General features: G+C 39.6%; 1 protein-coding gene across 2 annotated transcripts; it reads right to left on the bottom strand.

Annotated features, from left to right (window-relative positions):
• Nucleotides 1–723: 723 nt before the first annotated feature.
• On the bottom strand, nt 724–25,588 carry LOC138967401 (probable D-lactate dehydrogenase, mitochondrial). Of its 2 annotated transcripts, none has more exons than XM_070339952.1 (12): nt 25,443–25,588; nt 19,388–19,509; nt 17,773–17,914; nt 17,113–17,254; nt 14,217–14,376; nt 13,324–13,429; nt 12,957–13,050; nt 12,605–12,733; nt 10,647–10,774; nt 7,315–7,405; nt 6,578–6,689; nt 724–4,036 (listed from the first exon to the last, which is right to left on the bottom strand). In XM_070339952.1, the coding sequence occupies exons 1-12, from the start codon at nt 25,527–25,529 to the stop codon at nt 3,865–3,867; spliced, it is 1,485 nt and encodes a 494-aa protein (XP_070196053.1). In that variant the 5' UTR covers nt 25,530–25,588; the 3' UTR covers nt 724–3,864. The 2 variants fall into 2 exon arrangements, with proteins under 2 accessions (XP_070196053.1, XP_070196046.1); XM_070339945.1 differs by lacking the exon at nt 6,578–6,689 and adding an exon at nt 6,766–6,877.
• Between the last annotated feature and the right edge of the window lie 149 nt (nt 25,589–25,737).

Genomic DNA, 25,737 nt, shown 5'->3' on the forward strand with positions numbered 1-25,737 from the left:
GTCTCTGAGTCTGCACATAAGGTTGACCCGTGTCTGTCCTGGCCCGGACTCGAACCCTTGACCAAAGGATCACAATCATAATGACAAATTATGAATTTCATTTGTGCAGTTCATACATTTTTAACTGAATGTTACAGGAAGACATTTACTGAAGGCAATTTAGATTCTACAGGGTGATTTTATTTACCAAATACCCACTGTAAATCATAAATCAAATTCCACAAATTAGTTAATTTATTTATTTGCATTAAATCTCGACGGGACAAAAAAAAGTGAATTTTTGTCTTTATCTGAACGACTTGTTGTGGAGTGGGAATGGAATTGGATTTTGAGTGGGACTGGAATTGGATTTTAAGTGGGAATGGATGATTTCTGGCTGAATCTTGATATTCATGGGTTGTCTCTCCTTACACCACCACATACATGGACATTTTTTTCTATTTAATTTTGTTTCGATCGTTTGTTTGTGTAGGTTTTGTTGCTGTTGCATTTGTTGTTTTTGTGTTGTTCTTTTTCTACAGACTTGTTCTATCTGCAGTTACAACGGCAGGAAGGCAGAAAGATAGATCATTATACACACTAACCTTCTATCAAGGTCAAAGACACACAGCTGCACAAAAAACTCACAGAAAAACTCAGAGACAGAGAGAAATACACACATAAATATATGGAACGCACATATATACACACTTCTAAGATGTAACAAACAACCAACAATGACAGTCATTTCTGTTTTCTTTTATGTAAATCTGTACTGACAAGGTTTGTAAGTAAATAAAGACAAGACAAAATAACTTTGGGGACAAAAACGACTCATGCACAAGCAGTAAATTAACATAAAAAGTGGTGATTTTCAAGACACATTTTGCTGCTGCTGGAGTAAACCCAAAAAATAGACAACCATCAAAAAACGACATTCATCTGTTTGATACTAAAACATCTTCGCTGATTATGGTGTTAAGTAATTATATCAGTCACATGAAATACATCTCCAGTGATTATAGCGTTAAATCATTAAATCAGTCACATGAAATACAACCACCAACAACCGGACTTTCTAGCAAAGGTATATGAACAGCAACATGCACTTATCCCCAATCATAATCAAACAAATTATAAAGTTACATACTTTTTTCTTTTTACATTTTTTTTAGAAGGCGAAATATAGGATAACAAAATAAGATAAACTTTGTCCTGTCAAGTAAAAACATTTCTAAACAGAGACAAAATATTAACAATAACAGTCTGATATTAACATATACTGCCAAATTACTATCACCCTACGCGGAGGAAAACTTTCAGCCTACTCTGGTTACACAGAACTGGCTCATAAACAGCCCTTGAAACAGTAAGTAAATTACGCAACATTTGAGAGAATGCAAGTATCTTATTCTGAGACAGTGACAAAAGGTCAGCTAGGTGTCATGTCCACTGTCCCGAATGACACACGATTGCTGAAATTTGACCACGCCAAAAGAACAAACAAATAAGAAATAGACAGAAAATGGATGTGAAAACTGACTTGAATTGTTGATCAGTATTTTCTATACCACTAACTAATAATCTACGCACACATAGCAGTTTGGCAAATGTATGTTGCATGGGACACACTGACATGAAAGTGGAAGATTTTTTCCCTCTAGAGAAACTACATATCAAGTTATTCTTGTTGTACGTGCTCTTCCATTCCAGTTGACAATCAATTGTTAACGCATGTTACTGTATTAGAAAAAATAGCACAAAAACAGATTAAATAGATTGAAAAATGTGCTGGTAATGTCATTTGTCTCATGCTGACATGAAAACGATACCTTTTGTCATGCATTGTTTCTTCTATTTTTGCGAGAACCAAAAAGAAGACTGTGCACTACAAATCGTTGCAAGCAGCTGACAGCAGTCCACAACATTTAATCCATTTTGTGACTGTCATCTTCTGTATCACAGCCATCATACTCAACTCGGGGTAACAAACAACGGTACAAAATTCTGTATGTGAAAAATGGTGTGCGTGTGTGTGTGTGTGTGTGTGTGGTTTTGAGTGTGTGTGTGTGTGTGTGTGTGTGTGTGTGTGTGTGTGTGTGTGTGTGTCCACACATGAGCAAACACTTTATTCTGTTGATTATGCATTTATCCGCCAGTTTACATGTATATTCATGACACTGCTACCATATGAAAGTATACACAAAAGTCACATGCACTAACAATACACAGAAGTCTTATTTATATATGAGGGCCCCAAAGGGGGAGTATCATCACGATCACGGGAAGGGAAATTTTAGCTTTCACGATCACAGTTACCTTGATTTTTGTTTTCACGATCACAAACACCTTGACGAATAGAGGATCATAGAGTGATACAGCTGTGAAAAATGTACGTTGAAAATAAAATGCTTTGCAATAATGCCCATCACGATCACGAAAACAAATGACGATCACGATCACGAGACTTGATTTTTTTGTCATCACGGATCACGGGCAAAGTCCCATCACGATCACAGAAATGGAAATTTCGGCAATCACGGTCACAGAAAGGTCAAAAAACGCCAATCACGATCACGATTTTAAACCCTTTGGGGCCCTCATATATTTATATATATATAATGACGCAATAGTTCAGTAAAAAATTACGAGTAAAATTTAGAGTCAAGCTATGCAGTACAGATCTACAGACAAGTTCTTTCTGCTGAAATAAGTGTGCGTAAAAAGATGTTAACAAGGCCGATTTTCATCCGACTTCTGAAAATAATTTTCCATACAAAAGTGTTGGAAGGTAGTCGCAGTGTGAACAGCTAGTTTAAGTGTCATTTTTTTCGCTTGTTTTACTAACCAAGAACAATAAGAATACACATGACTCGCAAAGATCACTGCTACAATCAATTTACACATCTCCGTGCCCAGGTCAATGGCATCCAACTGGATTACAGTAAATCAGAACGATGTTCGACCTTGTCAAAACATTTCATTACAAGTTTATTTCAGATTTAACACATTTTTATGCCTGAGCCTGCAAGACACCAAGAGAAATAAAACAGCCTTTAAAGTGCAACATTCTAAAATCTTATTCAGTGCATTCAATACTTTATTTATTTCTCCTTTTTTTCCATTCATAACATCACACATGCAGTCGTTACTTCATCTTTGTTTTAATCAGGTCACACATTTTCTGATTAAAACGAAGGTTAAATATCACAAGTCTCATTATATTTCACATCAATTTTAGTAATAGAAGACATCTCTTTTCCTTGTACGTTTAACTAAAACAAGCCAAGCTGACGCAGTTAAAAACACCGAAGGGGTTGAACTTGCAAAAAGATATCCATAAATAGGAGCCAGCAGAACTGAAGAACCTGAAAAGCATTAGCTCCCAAAAGCCACAATAGAGTTTGCATGTTTCACGTTTTAACACCTGCTTGGGACATCTCTGAGCCTTTCACAAAAAACACTATGGTCATATTGATTAAATTTACTCCATAAATTTGCGCTGGTACAGATCTCACAGAAAATGTTCTGAAAACATCATGTATAGCGGATATATAGTGTGCCCAGCTGTTTTTAGGTTTAATGTGTCGGCTTCTATAGTGTACAGGACGCAAGGATGCACAGTTTGGGAAGACCTGCCTTTACAGGAACTTTGCTTGGTACTTTCAAGTCAAGTGCATGACCGGCAACATAAATGGCATTACACTTGGTAAGAATTGATGTGTGGGATCAGAGTTGTTGTTCAAGAACTAACCAGCATCCTTGGCCATGGGGTAGGGGCTTTCAATGTCCTCGAATCCTGAGTCGCAGCAGCTAAGAATTCCTGAATGAAGCAGAAAATTTACAAAGTCAACCTTTTCAGCATTCAGCACTGTGTCAGTCCAGTCACACGGGGAAGATCTTGCCGGGGTTGAGGATTTGGTTGGGGTCGAAGGCGTTCTTGACGATCTGCATGGCTCGAAGCCCCTCTATCCCCACCTCCTTTTCTAGCAGCTCACGCTTGCCCATCCCTATTCCGTGCTCCCCCGTGCATGTTCCATGCATTTCCATGGCCAGTCTGCACAAAAAGCAGCCATGTTGTACAACATATCTTGCCATGTTATACAACATATCTTGCCATGTTATACAACATAATCTTGCCATGTTATACAACATATCTCTATTCTGTGTGTTATTAGCTACATGTTCATTCTCTGTGGTCCCCCATACAAGTTCTGAACATTGTATCTATGACCAGCCTGCACAAAGAGCAGTCATGTTATACAACATATCTCGCCATGTTATACAACATATCTATATTCTGTGTGTTATTAGCTACATCATATTCATTCTCTGTGGTCCCCCAGACACGTTCTGTGCATTATATCTATGACCAGCCTGCACAAAGAGCGGCCATGTTATATGGGTCGTTTTCAAAAAATGTCGCGAAAGCTGTCCCCGGACTTTGGCTCCGCACAGTCGTCGCGTCTTAAAACAAACTAGACAACATTTTGTATAATTTTGTTCGTTGTCCAAGGGTCATTAACTTCCTGTATCAAAAATACAATTTTATGTCAATATGGTTTGTAGAGCTTGAGTTATTTAACGCAAGGGTGCCGTAAAACGAGTGTCTCACGGTCGCCAACCAGTCTTTCAGATCTATTTCTTTCTGTTTTTCAGTTTCGGATAATCATGAAATTTGGTCACATTATAGTCTTTATTGTTTTTTTGTGTGCTAAAGTAAAAATTTTAATTAAAACTTGGTCTTAGGGGTGCATAATACGAAAAAAAAATTTTGTCTCACAAAAAAATGTCCTTGCTGTTACGACTGAAGAAAATTGATAAGGCCAAAAAAAAAAAAATTAGGTGTGGTTACGGTAACATAGCCAAAAAAAATAGGGTAGGTAGGTAGGCAATCACTTTTTTTTTTTTTTAACTTTTTTTTCTAATGTGTACAAATTAAACCGCTTTGTTATCTAAGACGCACCCCCTTCTTTAAAAAAAAAAAATTGTAATCCAGTCACCCATTGGAGGCAGGGGGCCAATAGGGCCACCAAAATGACCCAGTTTTTGCCATGAGAGGTGGTTCCCCTGTCATATCTGAGAGAGGAAACACTTCCTGCATCGGGGTCAGTGACCGGTCAGTGACCAAAGGCATTGTGATAGCTGGGTGGCCTTGTTAAAAGACACGACCTTCTTCCCAGGGGTCAATGACCCAGTTTTTGCCATGAGAGGTGGTTCCCCTGTCATATCTGAGAGAGGAAACACTTCCTGCATCGGGGTCAGTGACCGGTCAGTGACCGAGTTTAACAGAGTGGAAATCTGTGTGTGCGGCCAGATCAAAGGCAGGGCAGTACCTAGTAGCTGAAACATGCATTATCACAAGAAGACGCAGGGGTCGAACTCGAGGAAAAAAGTCGCGCCTTATGACCCGGAAAGTACGGTACTTGACAGGGAAATAAGTGTGCGACGCGGGCGCTTTCGCTTTCATTGCGTTTTTTGCACTGGTTTTTGTTTTTTTTTGTTTTTTTGTTTTGACGAATGTAATAAAAAGTTATAGGATCGGCCCCTAAAAATAGGGTAGGTCGGGTTACCGTAACCACACCTATTTTTTTTTTAGGCCTAACACTAAAAAATGTGGATCGCCAAACTCAGATCTAGTTAGATCTAAAAAAAGACAATTCTTTCATCAATTGATTAACTACAGATATACAGTTGCAGATGACATGAAAAACATCCAAATATTGCTGCCTTTCAACTAAGGTGAGATGTCCCTCAAAATGTTGTCCTTGCTGTTACGGTACTTTCAAATTGAAAGAGTTCGATTCAAACACCGAAAATCTCACAGTTTGTAGAGATTTTGATCCAGATCAAGAATCACACAAGTTTATTTCAAAGCGACGCCAGAAAAAGCATGCCACCATTCACAACACAACCAACCCCTCAAATAACTAAAACAAAACTTTTAACACATTTTCCAACATCAAAATGTATCTTACCCTTGCTCATCTACAGTGGAACCCCCCCTTTAGAAAATTAGGTGTTAAAATAGAGGGAGTCTTAAAATGGGGTTATCAACAGACTGTCTGAGAAAACATGGTCTTAAAACGGAGAAAGTCTTAAAGGAGGGGGGGGGGGGGGAGTCCACCGTAGTGTTGTCTATTCATTTTCGATTCCTGCACAGAACATTTTCCCCGGGGTTTGTTGCTAACCTAGCACTCTAGCACTTAGTCTGGTACTAACTTTAAATACTATAATAGCCAAATATTGACAGTACAGCAATGCCCAAATGGCTTCCAGTGCCTAGATACAGCAACTAAAAGAGTGAGCTCCTGGTACTGATGCGGTGAGAGAACATGTACTTGAACGACCAAGAGTAAATTCCACGTTCAGCATTTTCTAAGCTCAATGTTTATCAGATGTACTAACTCTATTATTTTAGATCTACCACACATATTCAAAGTACAGATGTATCACCCATATTCAGATCTATCATTGATGCAACTCCTACAAACTGGCAATTTAAAGAAATGTGTTAGATAGTTCCCAGCTGTTCATGGTAACAACTAATCACCAATGTGTTACAAAGTTCACAAGTACAAGTTCCTGTTCCACTTACTCTCCGATGGCCAGAGAGTACTTGTGGGCCTGTTCATACTCTTGCTGAGAGTTAGGGTCAATCAAAAACACACAGTGGAAATTACCGTCCCCAACATGGCCGACCATTGGCACTGCACGCAAACATAAAAGAAAAAGCAGAAATGCGCAACAACGAAGCAATGCAACAACATCAACCAGTGTACTTACAAAGACATCTTCTCGCTCATGGCTTTGATTTTCGTGAGAGCTTCTGGATGGTCGTGGTCCACTGGGAAGAAGATGTGGAAGTTGCCATCGCCGACGTGGCCTACAATCGGGCCTGACAACAACACTGACATGTTACAAATGGCATGCTTTCAGTCTGTTAAGACTAGAATGGTACAGTTTACCTTAAAATTGTTGTAAATACTAAGTATGGTGCTAATGCACACGCATACACAGCGCTGAAAGTCCACGAAATGGGGCACTGGCCTTTGGCTAGTACTTCTCATAATTTACTAGCCAGAGAGCACATTTTTAAAATTTTATTCGCCAAACCATGCAACCATTTGTTTCAGCAACATTACTCGCATTTGGAGAGTAGATTTACATTTCTACTCGCCATTTTCAGGCCTGACACACACACACACGCACGCACGCACGCATGCACGCACGCACACATACACTGCACAGGGATGCACATGGAAACAGGTGAAGGTCACAGCTCAAACACAAACACACACACACAAATTCACCCACAGCAGTGATAGGACTTACCAACTAAGTTTTCTTTCTTGAGCATTTCCTTTGTTTGCACGATGACCGCAGGCAGATTGGAGATGGGAACACACACATCTGTTGAATAGGGCTGAAACACCATTGATACTCATTTACTTAGCTACCTCAGTTTTAAAGGGACAGTACTTGTCATCACAGACTGACCTTATTCTTTCTTGCAAAGCTATGTTGTACTTGTAGACAAAAGTGATTTAAGAAACTTTTAGACTGTTAAAAAGTCACATATTTGGTGTCAAGGTATCAAAGCTTGTTTCTGTGACATTCCACAAAGCAAAACTGCAAAGAATCACCAGCAACACCAAACATAGTTTAGACAAAGGAAAACAGAGCTACATCTGCCGCACTCACGTACTCACGTTAGGTCAAAACAGGTTCAGTAAAAAATTCCATGCTTCAGTCCCAACAGTTCATAAGGATATTTGAAAATATTCAAACGTAACCATGATCAAACTAAAGTGCATACAAAAATCATATAATAATTTGTGAGTCCATTTTTCAACCAGCCAAGGACCGGCACGGTTGGCCTTGTGGTAAGGCGTCCGCCCCGTGATCGGGAGGTCGTGGGTTCGAACCCCGGCCGGGTCATACCTAAGACTTTAAAAATTGGCAATCTAGTGGCTGCATGCTCCGCCTGTCGTCTGGCATTATGGGGTTAGTACCAGGACGGGTTGGTCCGGTGTCAGAATAATCTGACTGGGTGAGACATGAAGCCTGTGCTGCGACTTCTGTCTTGTGTGTGGCACACGTTATATGTCAAAGCAGCACCGCCCTGATATGGCCCTTCGTGGTCGGCTGGGCGTTAAGCAAACAAACAAACAAACCAGCCAAGGGCAGTATTTCTGTGCTAAGTCTTGCCTATTTAATTCTCAAAGACCTATGCATGCTGCTGCAGACTGTCACCTACAATATATTATCAGACTGAGATGCAGATTTTCAAGAAAAAAACATCAACACTCTATTTGTGCATGTGGAGCAGACAAGACAGATAATCATACACACATTCACACATGCAGGGATTGGCTTGGACGTCAGTCATTGGTCTTTTGCCATGTTAATTCGGAAAAGACTGACACACATGGGTCTCAATCCGTCAACTGACCGATATAATACATGCAGCAGAGTCAGTCAGCTCGTCTTATTTTGTCTGCTGTCTTGTTCTTTTTTTTTTCCCCTTCCTTACTTGATTGAAATAATTTAAGTTATTGAGACATCCCAGTGCACTAAGGGATTTATAGAGCAAATCGAGAAAATTCATTATTGAACGAAGCGCATAGCGCTGAGTTCAATAATTATTTTCGAGATTTGCTCTATAAATCCCTTAGTGCACTGGGATTGTTTCAATAACGATATTGTCAGTACCGCCATAGAAAAAAGAAGATTCCAAACGCACATTTTGCTACGCGCATTTGAATAGGCATAACTGTGTGGTCAGGTCGTGTACAGTAAGATCTACTTTTGTGTGGGGTGTCTGAAGTGTGTCGTGCTTTCGTCACACGCATTTTAATTTCTGTTGGTAAATTCCAGTGTAGCGTTAAGCTGAACAGTGATGATCTTTCAGAGAGACCTCATTTGAACTCGGAGAAAGGACTGTGCTCTTCGTTATTTGCGATTCGAAACCTCCAGTCGAGCTTCGACGGATTGACTGTGCGGAGTGACTCCCCTTGAATTGACTACCCCCCGAAGGACTCGACGGTTAGCACATTTTCAAAATAAATGTGGCATATTTCCCGTGTTGTATCTTCACTCATCGGGGAGTCTGATACTAAATATGAACGGTAAGAATGCTCTGAACCCTACACGTATTATATCCCCATCGTTTTTTCGTTCACATTTGCCCAACATGTTAATTTGCTGAGCGGGGTTTATGTCGTCTGCTAGGCTTGGGCAATCGAACCACTGCAGACTGCACTGAGTCTGCACGCATGAGGCAGGCTGGTAATAAGTCTTATATGGTAAGAACGTTCTGAACCCTACACGTTTTCGATTACGATTGTTCTTGCCTTGAAATAATAATTCGGAAACCATTCATTTACTGAACTGATGCAGTCGTATTTCAGTGTAGTCTGCTATGTATGCCAGAGTCGATCGAGTCAGTCTTCCAAATGCTGGTCTATTTATTTATTAAGGAGATTTCTGGCTGGTACGTTATCGGAATAACACTTGTGTTTTCTGTTAGCCGCTGGGAATTGTATACTAACTCATCATTTGGTAATGTGGATGATAAGCTACATGCCACTAACACGGCATATGAGAAGAATCTATGCAAGTCGGCGAAAATAACACTGCGGCTTCTATTTTTAGATCAGTGGCACTGTGGCACAGGCACATGCAATCTGTCAGAAAAAAACCCACTTCTGCTTTAATTGAGAAGCAGGGAATTTATGGTCATTTGGTATTGTGGAGAATATAGGCTACATGTCATTAATTAATTCTGAGGATGAGAGCACAGTCTCGCTTAGGCCAAAGAAAAAAAGTTGTATGTTTCTGGTAACATGGCTACAAAAAATAGGGTAGGTAGGTAGGGATCTTTTTTTTGTTTTGTTTTTTGTGGTCAGGGTAGAAAATAACTATACAGTGACGCAAAGAGACTGGACTTACTATACAAAGAGAAAGACAACACATTACAAAACAAATGAGACAAAAGGGATGCGGGGTTATCCCCCTTGGGTCGTCTGCCGTCTGTTACTTTCGTTTTGACGCTTTTTTTTCTTCTTTTTCTTTTACAAAAGCAATAAAAAAAAGTCTAGGGTCGGCGGGAAAAAACTAGGTAGGGTCAGGTGACCAGAAACTTACAACTTTTTTTTTTTGGCCTTAGGCAAAGGGCGGAAGAATACGCTCTGTGGAAACGTTAGCGCACTCCAAGAGTGCGCTAACAGTTTTAGCGCATCGCCATTAGCCAATCAACTGGTTCACATCAGTCATGTGACACCAGTACTTACTGACAAATATGGTTATTGTGTCCTCAGAGCTTTTATTCCTCTTCATGTAAGACCATTGGAAAATAAACAAGAAAATGAAGAAATTACATGAATGTTCCTCTCATTTGTACATTGTAAACAAGTTTCAAAAGTTTCTCCTCACTGCTGTAATGCGCAATTGCGGCAGTCCCGTGGTGGAAGAAATGTTTTTACCTTGACTGATTGGTTTGCAAAATGACTGATTGTTTCATACCGAGTCAGTCAATGAACCTCTAGTGGACAAAACCCAAGCCAATCCCTGCACATGCACCAAACAACCCACCCACCAACAACACACACACACACACACTCACACACACACTTAACAGTTTCACACACACAATAATGTCTTACCTTGGAGCCTGGGACAAGAGCAGTGCAGGCATAGACAATCTCATGGCGGGCTTTCCACAGTCTGTTTCTCTCATCTGCGTTTGTCGCCCACTTGAAGTTGCTTCCATTGTTCATCTTAGCAATTTCCTCTGAAAAATACCCAAATCAGAAATTGAATAAATGCTTTGGGATGTCTCTTAAAAATATTCAGTAAATGTCTGATGACACATATGCAACACTTCAAGAATCCAAATGGCCTTGCAACAAATGAAATAAAAAGAAAGCAACTCCTTCGCTGCTTCTTCTACAGCCAATTAATATCATAAAGGAACTGGTGTCTCCATTTTTTTGTATTTTTACATGTAAGCAGTTCTATTCCGGTTTCCCTGCAATACAGCTTCATCATCTGGTTGATACAAGACTCCAACATACTTCATGCAAAGAATTATCAGAATGAGGGGCAGGTTTAGAGAACACTTTTTATGACTGTTCAAAGAGAACAAAATTTCCTTCTTGTCAACAAAAAACAACAACAAGAAAGGAAAATGCTCATACAGCCCACCTTCATCATAAGAAATTAATATATGAGATGCAAATTATTTACTGCTCCAGCTAGCTCAATAGACATTGAAGAAAATTACAATTTTATACTTTATGACCCAAACTCTTCCCTACTGTTACCTGGAAATATGACCAGGATCAACCTGACTTGAGTCATGTTCAGAAGCCACAAACGCTAAAAGCAATGGCAATTAAAAAAATGTAAGCTTCAAAAACATTGAATATAACATACTTTTTTTAACATTTGAACCCCAAATTGACTCCACCTTGACCTTGAAAATTGAGGCAGGTCAACCCAACATGGGTTTTGTTTGGAGATCATCAAACCATCGGAGTATCAAAGCTATTGCTTAAAAAAAACGTTGAAGATAATAATAATGTTCCCATTTTTCATCAAAAGTTGACTCCACTGTGACCTTGAAATTTGACCAGAATTGATTCATGTTCGGAGGCAATCAAATCTTAGAAGTGTGTGAAATTTGAAGCTTTAAAATAGCTTAACCAAATCTTCAAGAAATTGATAATTTTCCATATTTTAACCTGGACATTACTCCACTGTGACCTTGAAACTTAGGGAAGGTCAACCAGAGTTGCGTCATGTCTGATGGTTAAATATCCATTTTTTTTACTCAAGAATGACCTACAAATTTGACGAGGGTCAACCAGACTTAGGTCGCGTTGGGAGGTCATCAAATCCTAGAAATATACAAAGTTTCAAAGCTCTGGTTAAAAAAATGTTCTAGAAATTTATAATTTACAATTTAAAGACCCGAATACGACCCCGCAGGGACCCTGAAATTTGACGCAGTCAACCAGACTTGGCCCAAGTTTGAAGGTAATCAAACCCTAGATGTGTGTAAAGTTTCAAAACTATTAGCTTAAAAAGGTATTTGAGAAACCATCAATGTTAAGTTTTATGACCCAAACTCGACACTGGTGTGACCTTGACATTTGACGAGGGTCAGCCCGACTAAGGTTATGTCAGGATGTTATTAAACCCTAGAAGTGCGAAATATTTCAAAGCCTTAGCTTCATAAACATTTGACAAAACCTCATCGTTTAGGTTTTTTGTTCACGGCTGGCCAGCCAAGACGAACAGTAACTGCTTCACAAACATTTGACAAAACCTTATTGTTTAGTTTTTTTGTTCACGGCTGGCCAGCCAAGACGAACAGTAACTGCTTCACAAACATTTGACAAAACCTTATTGTTTAGTTTTTTTGTTCACGGCTGGCCAGCCAAGACGGACAGTAACTGCTCATTATTCTGACTCACGGTTACTCAGATTGGTCAAAAGTACCAGTTAAGATTTTAATTTGATATTCAACTGATTCTGATCAGTCTGCTAATTTGGCACCAAACAAGAAAATCAATTCTGATTGAGGAGAAGCATTGCCCATGAAGACAACATGACATACCAACAACTTCTTTCTGCTCCTCCACAGAACTGGGCGAGCCGTGAAACTCCAGGAAGAGAGAGGGTGCCACCTTCATGTCAAACTTGCTGTACTTGTTGAAGGCATCAATAGCCGCCTCATCTAGGAACTCTGCAGACAAAAGAAACATTCACTTATACATGTAACTTGAGGCGAACTGTGTGAAATCTGTAAGGATGAAAGAAACGTTGAAGCTTATACAAATGAACTGAGCCAATGTCAGTTGCAGGGTCCAACCATGCACCTGGCAACCACCATATTTTGAAAATAAAGGCTTCAATCTTTTGGTATTTTGTTTGTTAAATACTGACCACAAATACACAGATTAACTCACCAATACGAGCAATGGGAACACCACACTGCATCACCTGCACTGTAGTGTCTACTGCTTCCTGTATGCTGGGGAAATGCACCACTGCTGACAATGTCTATAACAATAGCAACATGGATAAACACAAGTTCATAAATAACCTTCTGTCCATCATGCCATTATCAAGAGTTGTCAAATAACAAAAACCAAGCAAAAAAAGTATTTAATACACAGATCTTCCACAAATAAAATATACAACTGCCAAACTTTAACACAGAAATTTTTTCTCTCAGAAAAACAATTTCCCGCCTACCCGCCAAACATGCAACAACAAAACATTTTGGACCGTGGGCTATGCCATTCACAGTGACATAAATGTATGATCACTTACAGCTTCTGGAATTCCATACAGTCTTATGGTTGCCTTGGTGATAATGCCTAGAGTTCCTTCTGATCCAACAAACAAGTTTGTCAGATTGTATCCTGCAGAGGTTTTCCTGCCAAAAGAGCAAGATCAGTGCTTTCAGTGTATGTTTATGCATACCTCGTTCAGCACCCATCCTCCTAAACTGTGAAGAAAGAATACCACACCACTTTAACAATTTACATATGTTTGTTTAATGTAAAGATCACAGGGTTATACTGGTTGAACAAACCTTTGATAGAGAGGTATTTCAAGAGTCTGCATGGAACAACATTCCTACAATTACTGTGCTTACCATACGACATAATATCCTTGTCCCCTTAATCCTATACCCACCAACAGACGATGTTTTCTCTTACTTGCAAAATAAATGTATACAAAACAGCTAGTTCATGATAATAACTACAAAATTCAGTATCCATCTATTCATAAGTTTGCACACTGTCAACAATGCACACACTTAACAATTCAGAACACCTGTACTTTCAATGCATGCATTCATAATATAATGTATCAATTGAACCTTGGATTTCACTTCTTTGAGCCATGTGACGTCAGAGTCCAACAAAAACTCATATTCAGATGGCTAGCCGAGACTACAAAAGAGTGCATGTTTGTGTGTGTTCAATCGTAACAAATAAAAGGAATTCTAAATAAAATCAATTAATACATAAATGTTATTTGTATTGTTGACCAAAATATAACATTTTACACAGATCTCGACAGTCATTGTTCACCTCGACCACTGGCGCGATATCGGAGGAACACTGACTGTTTCAATCTGTGTAAAATGTCATATTTTGGTCAACAATACAAATAACGTATAATGATGTGGTCTCATCTGTCAAAGGAGCACTAACCTGGAGCGCTTGTTCTTTCCAGCAGTCCATAAGACGGTACCGTCGGCCAAGACAACCTCCATGTTTAAGACGTTCTCTCTCATCGTACCATAGCGCACTGCGTTCGTTCCTGAAGCACTGGTGGCACACATCCCACACACAGATGCATCTGCACCAGGATCTGGAAAACATACAAAAACAAACATACAGAATAAGAACCAATCGATCAATAAGGTTGCCTTTTTCTTATCATTTAATCAATCAATCAATCAATGAGGCTTATATCGCGCATATTCCGTGGGTACAGTTCTAGGCGCTCTGCAGTGATGCCGTGTGAGATGAAATTTTATACGGCCAGTAATTGCAGCCATTTCGGCGCATATTTACCTTTCACGGCCTATTATTCCAAGTCACACGGGTATAGGTAGACAATTATTAACTGTGCCTAAGCAATTTTTGCCAGGAAAGACCCTTTTGTCAATCGTGGGATCTTTAACGTGCACACCCAATGTAATGTACACGGGGGGGAGTTCGGACACCGAAGAGAGTCTGCACACAAATTTGACTCTGAAATAAATTTCCGCCGAACCTGGGATCGAACTCACGCTGACAGCGGCCAACTGAATACAAATCCAGCGCGCTACCAACTGAGCTATATCCCCGCCCAAGGAGCAGCAACAGCGAAAGTGGGACCCCCTTTTTCAAGTCAGTCTAAAAAGACAACACTCGGTACATATAAATCCTGTATGTAAAACAGGGAAACAGGCTTGGCAAAGAACAAACATTAGATATGTGCTCTTCACCAGAACAAGACCAGAATGGAGACTTCATTTCAACCATGTGCACAATACTAGGAACACATTCTGGCTTTGAGAGAACATAATATGTTGGTTTGTTTGCTTAACGCCCAGCCGACCACGAAGGGCCATATGCTGCTTTGACATATAACGTGCGCCACACACAAGACAGAAGTCGCAGCACAAGCTTCATGTCTCACCCAGTCACGTTATTCTAACACCGGACCAACCAGTCCTAGCACTAACCCCATAATGCCAGACGCCAGGCGGAGCAACCACTAGATTGCCAATTTTAAAGTCTTAGGTATGACCCGGCCGGGATTCGAACCCACGACCTCCCGATCACGGGGCGGACGCCTTACCACTAGGCCAACTGTGCAGGTCTCATAATATGTTGGTTACATTCAAATAAACACAATACATGTTTAATGGAATGTTATCGATAAACCCAAAATCTCACAGACATACAGCACACATGACATACAAGATACGCATGCATGCGTGCATAATTTTTTTATACACATACCAGTTACACTGTATCCATATAAGATAACACAAAATCAAGGAAAAGAAAAGCCAAACAAAGAATTTCAAGTGGCAGCCCAAACTTTCGACCTGTTGCCAGGCCTTCCTCAGGGGCGTGTAATTCTGCGGGACGCCAATTCATGCATCAATTACTAAGCCGTATGAGTTTGAGTGTGTGTGCTCGTGCTCTCAACTAAATCAGAAGTCAAATATATATATATATATATATATCCCATGACCTCCCTTCTTTGCAGGGGCGGACGAGGGGGGGGGGGGGGGGGGGCACAGGGGGCACGTGCCCCCCCCCCGAAAAAAAAAGAAAAAAAAAGAAGAAGAAAAAAAAAGATTTTGCTATGCTGATTCTATGACCATTTCTAAGTTCAAATGGCACCAGATGGCACCATTTTGCTTCTTTGGGCAAAATATTTTTCCGGGGGGGGGGGGGGGGGGGGGGGGGGCATGCCCCCGGACCCCCCTAGCAAATTCGGGCGCTTCGCGCCCATCACATTTCACTTTCGATTCAAAGTGCCCCCCCCCTTACAAAGCAACTGATCCGCCCCTACTTTGTCTCTGTAAATGTACTCTTGGTATATTTCTTGTATTTCCATTGTACTCTTGTCAAATCCATGATGTAACTATTGCACTCTTCTAACACATAAAATAGTGGATAAATAAGGGTGCACGAAATACATCATAGCTGGCTCTACTTTTTGTCGTCCTTGACATTCCAAAAGCAAATGTACCTGTAAGACCGGATGTGCAAGGGGTCACCACGCTTTTGAGAACATGCGCGAGAGTCGTTCAGTGCTATAGCTTAGTTTTGGTCTCGTCTTGCCGAGACTATCATCACAGCGTCATAGATTTCATGAAGTCTGTCATCCATCGCGTCATATTATGGGGACGTAATCTGTTATGTTTCCTTCTATTCGCAGTTCTGTTTCTCTCTTGTGATCAACATGACAAGCCGTATGTGTTTGAGTGTGTGTGCTCGTAACTAAAACAGAAGTCAAACTAGCAATCGTTAAAAACCCAGTCCGTTCGAGAAGCAATGTTATGCTCATGTGAAGTTACAGTGTACCTGGTACACACGTTCTTATCGGTACATCATCGACTACGACTGTTCTCTGGACAAGCTGTTCGATGCAATTTGCGAGTTTTTCTAGCTCTTCTGTGGTGCAGTAGGCCCTTATAGACGATGAAGGTGTCCAAGATCTCAGGAGATGCGTGTGTAACCACTAGGTATTCAGTCAAATCCGTGTAAGAGGCTTTCAGCTGACGGGGGACAACCAAGCCACCATTATGCACCGAATTGACATAGATCAACAGACGTGCCTTTAGAATAATGTATGTGCAGAGGTGCCTCATCTGAACAGACAACTAAAGCTTGATGTTTCCGTCACACGTTGTCTTTTGGATCTTCATGGGATATACAGTTTACAACACTCGTGATTTTGTATATGGCTCGTGAAGTCCTTTGATATTCATCCGCTGGGTCTTGACTGAAATACAAGCCATATAAAAAACCACTCGTGTTGTAACCTCTCTCTCTCTCTCTCTCTCTCTCTCTATATATATATATATTATATATCACTTACCAACAGGAAAATTCAAGCCAGTGTCACGGATATAACTGTTGAGTTCACCTCGAGTCACACCCGACTCCACAGTGCAGTCGAAATCCTCTGCGTTCACTTCTATGACGTTCTTCATCTGACTGATGTCAAGACATACTCCTCCCTAAAGGGACAGAAAAGTAGCAAGTCCAAGATTTTATTCCAAGTCATGCCAGTGGAGAAAAATATTTATCAATCAACTTTTTACAATTACACGCTGAATTGCTAATGCCAACTGTTTGTATGCACAACTGTGCATTAATTCTACTGGCAATCTGGATAAGCAATTTTCATGGTATTCTGTCACAAAGTCATCAACACGAATGTGAATAAGGGAAAAATTACCAGTGTTACACTGTCAGTAATGTGAACAGCGCTGGCACATATAATTATCATATCTGAAAAAACTTCATGATTCAAACTGAAGGCCAGTAGTGCGTGTTCTATACTTCATATGTGAGCAGGACATTTTATTTATTTGTTTCTTTACACAGTACTGACAAGTGACCTTATTGGATACTGTTGGAAGGTTAACATTTTGTGATGTACACAGCAAGTGTACTGTATTTCGTCTTTTTTTACCAACAACACACAAATTAATAACGTAAGGAAATCAGAGACCATCGGTTTTGTCACACAGACCTTCAAAGCGTTGATGCCCCCCTCAAGCCCTGTGCCACTGCCGAACGGGATGAGAGGCACCACGTTATCGTTGCAGAGTTTGGCCACTTTGCTGACATGTTCCACGCTCTGAGCAAACACCACAGCGTCTGGCAGAGTGGTTCTGCACAGGTAAAAAGAAGAACACCATGTGGCAAACAAACAACAACAAACAAACAAGCTGACTGATCAGATCTAGTGGAAAACTCACAAACTGTGTAATATCTACTTTTCAGGTCACAAGTTCTGCCAGAAGTTAACATTACACTGTCACTGCACTGAGCCAGCAGAAGTGTTTCAATTTGTCAAAATACCACTGCCATCTTCAGTGATGTACATTTTTCTAGCAGCCTTTAGGACAATTGTCCTGAAGACTGAAAATCAATAGGACACAGTGTCCTGAGATTGCAATTTCAATAGGACAAAAACAAGACTCGTAAAACCGCATTTAAAAAGATTTTTCAGTTTAAATTCGTCCACCTTCCGCGACTGTCATGACTAGATACTCAAAGGATTGAATCACATTTCGAAGTTATTTGAACAGTTGTTGCTAATCCCTTTTCTTGCTTTGAAAAAACAACTTTCTCGCATATCTCTTGATTCTCCTTGTGTCCTGGTGCAGCAACAGCGTGTTTCCCATTGGTTTAAACGATTTATTGCTGAGTCAATGAATGCACTCGAGGCACCATATGGGTTCGGTTTTCTTTTTTTCTTCTTGATCCAACTTGAGGATAAATTAATTCAAAGAATCAGATCCCATATGGTGCCTCGTTCACTCAACAAACTGGTCACACGCAGTGCATACTTTCGCTTGGCAAAACCAAAACCAGCTTTCCTCACGCAGTGTTTACTTTCGCTTGGCAAAACCGAAACAAGCTTTCCTCTTGAAAATTGAACAGTCCGCATGTCCGCTTCATTGTCAAAAACGATCGGACCCTTGACCACTTCTTCTGTAGGTTAATCGGACCTGTGTCCTGCTGGGGTTAAAGCTATATGTCCTGGGGAAACTGGATCGGTCAGAGACCGGAGACAGGCTAAAATGTACATCACTGCATCTTTCTGAGAAAGATAGATAATATGTGTTACATGTAAATACAGAACATTTCATAATTTTGGCATGTGCTTAAATTTCATGCCTTTCTTTTATTACTATTAGTCCCACATGGAAGAGACTCTATGCGCACACATAGAAAGTACTGCCTCAATTAAAGTTTTAAACAAGCATCAATTTTAAACTGTCGCATCTGCCAGCTTCACAACTAGCCTGAATTGTTGTTGTAACATTAACGGTTTAAATCTGAATCATTGCAGCAATGTGTGGCAATAAAACAGTGAAAGAAATCATTTCAGATTGTTGTTATTCTTCCCGGGACATTACATGTATTCTGTTAATTAGTTTATGAAAGCCAAACTATCTCGACCTGGCTTTTATATTGACCTCTGGCATCTAGACAACTACATGTATACTTACAGTTACACCACTGCCAAAGCTTAACTAATAAAAAATCTACTACATGTACCTCCAGAACAACAATACTTTATTCATAATTAATCTAAAATAATCACTTGAAATCATAGTACAAACACACAGACTTACTCATGGTAAGACTCGTCATGGCCATGCTGGTCTCGGACAGCTTCTGCAGTGGACACGTTTGCCTTGCCTACAATACTACGCAGGTCTTCCACAAACCCATCTGTTACTTTCTCTGCTATTGCCTGAAAACATGCACAAATACAGGGTCAAACTTATAAATAGAAAGAGTAAGCAATAATTTACTTAGCATAGCATCATAGGTTAATAGACATAATGTAAGTAAAAAGATGTCAAATACGTAATTTTCAAATTCAGGCATTGGGGCATATATATATATCCTGACCATTTGCCAATCCCCTCCTTTAACAGGTCAATGGCCTCTTTCAAGGAAAGTTAAACTTAATCAGTACAAATTAAGTACAAGTGCAATGCCTTTGGCACAGTCATCAACCACCCAAGGCACTGCATACCCCCAGCGAAGGACAAATCAGCCATTCCTCCCTCTCACACAGACACCCCAAGCCCCATACACACACTCAGACACAAAACACACACATACGCACTAAAGCCTGTCATTAATTGGGTGAAGTCGACTACACAAAGTATGCTTCGCGAAGCTGGCCGCACGGTGCTTTAGCACCAAGTTTTCTGTCAAAAGACTCTGCGAAGTCGTCGCAAAGTCGACTTTGGGCACAATTAAGAACCGCTTTTAGGCAGAGAGACACACACCCTCACAAACAAACACACACACATTCTCTCTCCCTATCCTTCACACACATGTATACACACACGTATACACACACACATGTACACACACTAAGTTCTCTCTATCTCTCTCTCTCACACACACACACACACACACACACACACATACAGACACAGACACACACTCTAACACATACATGTACACACACACCTATGCACGAGAAAGAGAAATCACAGACATGTCCACATACTAAGAAATCGAAAAGAAACCCAGACAGACCCCAGAAAGTGGATGATGTCACGGTGCATTGATGTCTCCAACTGTCTAAATGATCGAATTTATGAAAAAAAAATTGTCTGTGGAGATTTTAATTGTGTACTTGATAATCAATTAGATATCATAAGCGGCGGAAAGCATAACAACACAGATGTTGAAATGTTTAAGACGATGTTGACTAAATGTGCATTAAACGATTTGTGGCGTTTGGCACATGGAGACGACAAGGAGTTTACATGGTACCGGAAAACTCCTTTCATAGCAAGAAGATTGGATTATATACTTGTGTCGGATAACATTTTAAATCGTGCACATGAGTGCGAAATTCAATCCGTTGCCCAGAGCGACCATAGAATGGTTAGAATGAAATACAGTCTGACTCATATGGAGAGAGGCCCGTCATACTGGAAATTTAACGACAGTTTATTGAAAGATAGAGTGTTTGTTGAAGGTTTAAACACCTTTTTGGAGAATTATGACAACGAGTATCTTGATTTTGATTCACAAGTTAAATGGGACCTATGTAAAATAAAAATTAAAGAATTTTCTATTGACTATAGTAAATGTAAAAAACGGCAAACAGTTGTAGACCAACAACAAATGCAAAAGGATTTGAATCAATTAGATAAACAGATATCCAGGCACCCTGAAAATTCAACATTTATTGTTGAAAAGGAAAAATTAAAAGCAAAGTTGGAAATATATGATATTCAAAAGGCAAAGAGTGCTCAAATTCGATCCCGTGAAAAATATATCGACGAAGGTGAAAAGAATACAAAATATTTTCTAAATATGGAAAAAGTGAAAGCTAATTTAAAATTTATGGACAGATTAATTGATGAAAATGGCTCTCAGATAACGACGCAAAAAGGTATTTTACAGGAGCAAGTGAGATTTTACAATAACGTGTTTGATAAAAATGGGAATTTTGTTGAGGAGGATGCTGAAAGTAAAGTTCTTAATTTAAATATTCCTCAGTTAAATGACGAACACAAATATGTTTTGGAAACTGATTTTACCGTGTTAGAAATCGGCAGGGCGCTGTATCTATTAAAAAATGGTTCGTCACCAGGTTTAGACGGATTGACTACAAGTTTCATGAAATTTTTTTGGCCTAAAGTAAAAATGATGGTGGTTAATTCCCTTCAAAATGCATTTAGAGTCGGTGAATTGTCAGATACTCAGAAAAGAGCAGTTATCACGTTAATTCATAAGGGTAAAGATTTGCCGAGAGATAGCCTTAAGAATTGGAGACCTATATCTGTAACCAATACAGATTATAAAATGCTGGCAAAATGTTTATCGCAGCGCTTATCTGGTGTTATTTCTGACCTCGTGTCGGAAGATCAGACAGGATTTATTAAGGGAAGAAAGGCAAGTAACTTGATTAGATTAATAGATGATGTCATTAATTACGCAAATGAAAGAAATCAACCCGGTATATTACTTGCCCTTGACTACGCCCGAGCCTACGATTCCATCTCAAAAGACTATGTGGTCTGGTCCTTTAAAAAATTTGGTTTTGGCGAAAAATTTGTGAAATGGATTAAAGTTCTAATGACAAACACCACGAGCTGCATAAATTATATGGGCTGGATTTCGGAAGAAATAAGTGTGAATTCCGGAATCCGTCAGGGATGTCCCCTCTCACCTTTGGCCTTCGTGCTTGCTGTAGAATTATTAGCAATCAAAATCCGAAGTCACCCCAATATTAAAGGATTTGCCTTACCAGATGTAGATTTTGCAGAACAAACATCGCGTATCCTGAAACTGGCTATGTACGCCGATGATATAACTGTTTTACTTCAAGATAAAAACGACATGGAAACGGTTTTGGAAATCATTGATGATTTCTCCAATATATCTCGCTTAAAATTAAATAAAAGTAAAACGGAAGCAATGTGGTTGGGATCGCGTAAAAACTGTCAAGAGAAATATTGCGATATTAAATGGAATACCCAGGTTAAAATCATGGGAATTATTTTTAAAAATGACATCCCGGCCTCTGAAATTATGGAAAATTGGTCCAAAAGACTTGAAAAAGTTGAACAAATCATTTGCAGATGGTCAAGAAGGAATTTAAGTATAAGCGGCAAATTGTGTATTATTAAGTCCTTCTTAGTTTCACAATTTGTTTACGCTATGCAGGCGCTTCTTGCCCCTGTTAAAGTTCTCGATAAGTTGAATACTATTTTGTTCAGATTTCTCTGGAAAAGGAAGTATTCAAATACAAAAGCCTTTGAAAAAGTTAAACGAAATGTATTGTGTAATGTGGTGGAAGAAGGTGGTATTAACATGATAAACGTCCACGATATGCAGACTTCTTTCTTACTCACATGGGCAGCAAAACTTCAACAACGAAAATATGAACCGTGGACAACGATTCCATTAAGTCTTTATCAGGTACTGGGAAGAAATTTACTTTGTTTTAAAGCCACAACACCACTAAAACTGTTTCAAGGTATTGAATGCATTCGATCAAACTTTTGGAAAGAAGTTCTCTTAAAATGGATCCATAATAAAGCATTGATTTATGAGAGAGAAGATCGCTTTGGTGATCAATGTTTATGGAACAATATAAATGTGATGTATAAAAATAAAAGCTTATATTTTAAAAAATGGATAGAAGCACACTTAGATACGGTGAAAGATATTTGGGATAACGGAGATATGATTCCTTTTAACCAGCTGTGCACAAAGATAGGATACAGTCCCTCTAGATTTTTTGAGTACGGCGCAATGAAGACCGCTGTGCGAGCGCTTGCACTTCGCAAAAACACAGCCAGCCCGCGAGCAGGCGAACACAATAATGACCTTGACACGCGGAACCCTGTGATCACTAACCCTTCCGCGAGAAAGTTTCGCATGCTGATAGTCCAGTCTAAAGCGAGCGAGCCTTGCGCTGTTACATTTTGGTTACATAAATATCAGGTTAAACTAGATCACAATTATTGGCTGTTAGCAAGCGAATGTACAAAAGAAGAAAGATTGAGATTGTTACAATGGAAAATTTTACATAACATTTATCCCACGAATATATTATTAAATAAAATGAAAATTAGAGAAACAAAATTATGTACATTTTGTAAACACATTGATTATGTTGAACACTTTTTTTGGCAGTGTGAGAAGTTGACGTGCTTTTGGGAAAATGTTGTCCATTATATTTTTAGAAATACAGGATTAAATGTGCACCTCTCAGAACACGATGTCTTGTTTGGTTATCAACCTAATAATATATGCCAAAATAATAAGGTAATTAATCACATTATTTTGATTGCAAAAATGTGTATTAGTAAATATAAGTATGGTGATAGATACGATTTGAATAGTATATTGGAAAATGAAATGTACATTAGAAGATTGTGAGTACTGTATAAGTCGAGACGAGGTGAAGTTTGTTCATGGAACGTTAAGTATACATTATAAATGATACCACCACCATCATTACCCACCCCCACCCCCCGCCTCTCTCTCTCTCTCTCTCTCTCTCTCTCTCTCTCTTCCTCTCTCTCTCTCTCCGACTCTCATTCTCACTCTCTCTCTCTCTCTCTCTCTCTCTCTCTCTCTCTCTCTCTCTCTCTCTCTCTCTCTCTCTCTCTCTCTCGTCTGTCTGTTATGTCTCAATGTTGTATATATATTTATACTTGCCATTTATGATACATGTTGAAGGATGAATGATGATACATTGTAGACGGATGCATGTTACTGATTAAAAGCCCCACAATGATGTGCTTGGCAAAAAGAAAAAAAAATAAGAACAAAAAAAAAAAAAAACCAAAAAAAAAAAACAAAAAAAAAAAAGAACCGCCTTTAGGCAGAGAGACACACACCCTCACAAACAAACACACACACATTCTCTCTCCCTATCCTTCACACACATGTATACACACACGTATACACACACACATGTACACACACTAAGTTCTCTCTATCTCTCTCTCTCACACACACACACACACACACACACACACACATACAGACACAGACACACACTCTAACACATACATGTACACACACACCTATGCACGAGAAAGAGAAATCACAGACATGTCCACATACTAAGAAATCGAAAAGAAACCCAGACAGACCCCAGAAAGTGGATGATGTCACGGTGCATTGATGTCAAAACATCGTGACGTCGTCTACTTGCACAAGCGCTATGTTCTAGACTCAGAATTTTCACACGACCACATCAGCCTTGGGTGGCGTTTGAACGAGTTGGTGAACAACCGGCCAACGTATTTAAGTTAGTATGTTCCCAAATTTTGGTGAACTTCTATCCTCAAGTGTAGCCGCAGTTTGGCAACAAAGAATGCTTCTTTATTATGTATTATCGGGAAGAACATGCCTCAAGTCGAAGTCAGTATAGCGTTCATGGGATACCTCCAGCTTCACTGGGATAAAACTAGAAGTTTAAATAATCACAAGAACAGAGGAAGTGAAAAAGAAGGTTCATAAGTTTTAGTCAAGGTCAAATTCTTCTCTTTTGTATAACAGTGTTATCTCTAACATTTAAAGTCTTGCCCTGTCATTTTTAGGTTACCAGTACCAGTGCTACCACACTAATTTTGCCCACCATGACTGCACATACTATCATACAGGAGTGACTCAGAGTTCAGTTTGAAAGCTTGTCTGTGTGATTCTTTCAGAGTGTATTGACAGAATAAATGCTAGCACTCAGAAGATGTTTACAGTAAATTAGACACACACATTAAACACACACTGGCAGTGGGGGGATATATTATATGGCCCTTAGCCAGCTGACGGTTGGGTCAGACCACAGGCGGAAGGTGGGATCGTTCACTGGACCACTACTTTCTCATAGTCTGTGGTCAGACCACTTCTGCCTGTGGTCAGACTAAGACAGAAAGAGTCATCACTTGAAATATGTTAGCTTCAGCACAGAACAGCCTCATTCAAACCTAATGGTTGATTAAATGTGCATAATACAATATAACTATTCGTCACACCGGACTGTGTGAAATCTAGCAAATACTAAGTGGGGAGAAAGCCGTTGATTTCCTGACAAACATTATGATTATGAAAGTAGTCCAGAAACTAACAAAAATCTGTTTTGCATTGCAGTTTGAAAAGTACCCGAACAGTTGCAATTAGCGAGCTATTTCTCACCTGTGTTGAACGAAATCTGCATCGAATGCCGCTTTTCCCTCTGCTGGATAAAAGCAGAGCATGTCTGATGAACTTTTGCGAAAACATGTTCACCCCTTGCAGCCTGTCGCAGTTTGACAACAATGAGGTCAATGTCAGGTCAAGGGTCATGGACATATCCCTCATTAAAACCAAGCTTCTGATCAAAAGAAAATGAGCTACGTTCCAAGCAATATAGACTCCTAATCAATTATTATTTTTTATATGTTTTATTATAACATGAAATAATCACAATTAAAGAGAACACAGCTGTCAA

The sequence above is a fragment of the Littorina saxatilis genome, linkage group LG1 (assembly GCF_037325665.1).
Source record: "Littorina saxatilis isolate snail1 linkage group LG1, US_GU_Lsax_2.0, whole genome shotgun sequence".
Taxonomy (NCBI): domain Eukaryota; kingdom Metazoa; phylum Mollusca; class Gastropoda; order Littorinimorpha; family Littorinidae; genus Littorina; species Littorina saxatilis.

Bases quoted from the DNA above. Each gene is read 5' to 3' on its own strand.
- LOC138967401 (XM_070339952.1), bottom strand. From the start codon at position 25,529: ATGTTTTCGCAAAAGTTCATCAGACATGCTCTGCTTTTATCCAGCAGA. The intron at 17,255-17,772 runs GTCTGTGTGACA...CTGTCCCTTTAG, and splicing joins GGGGCATCAACGCTTTGAAG to GGAGGAGTATGTCTTGACAT. The intron at 7,406-10,646 runs GTAAGACATTAT...ATGGTGTTTCAG, and splicing joins CTCTTGTCCCAGGCTCCAAG to CCCTATTCAACAGATGTGTG.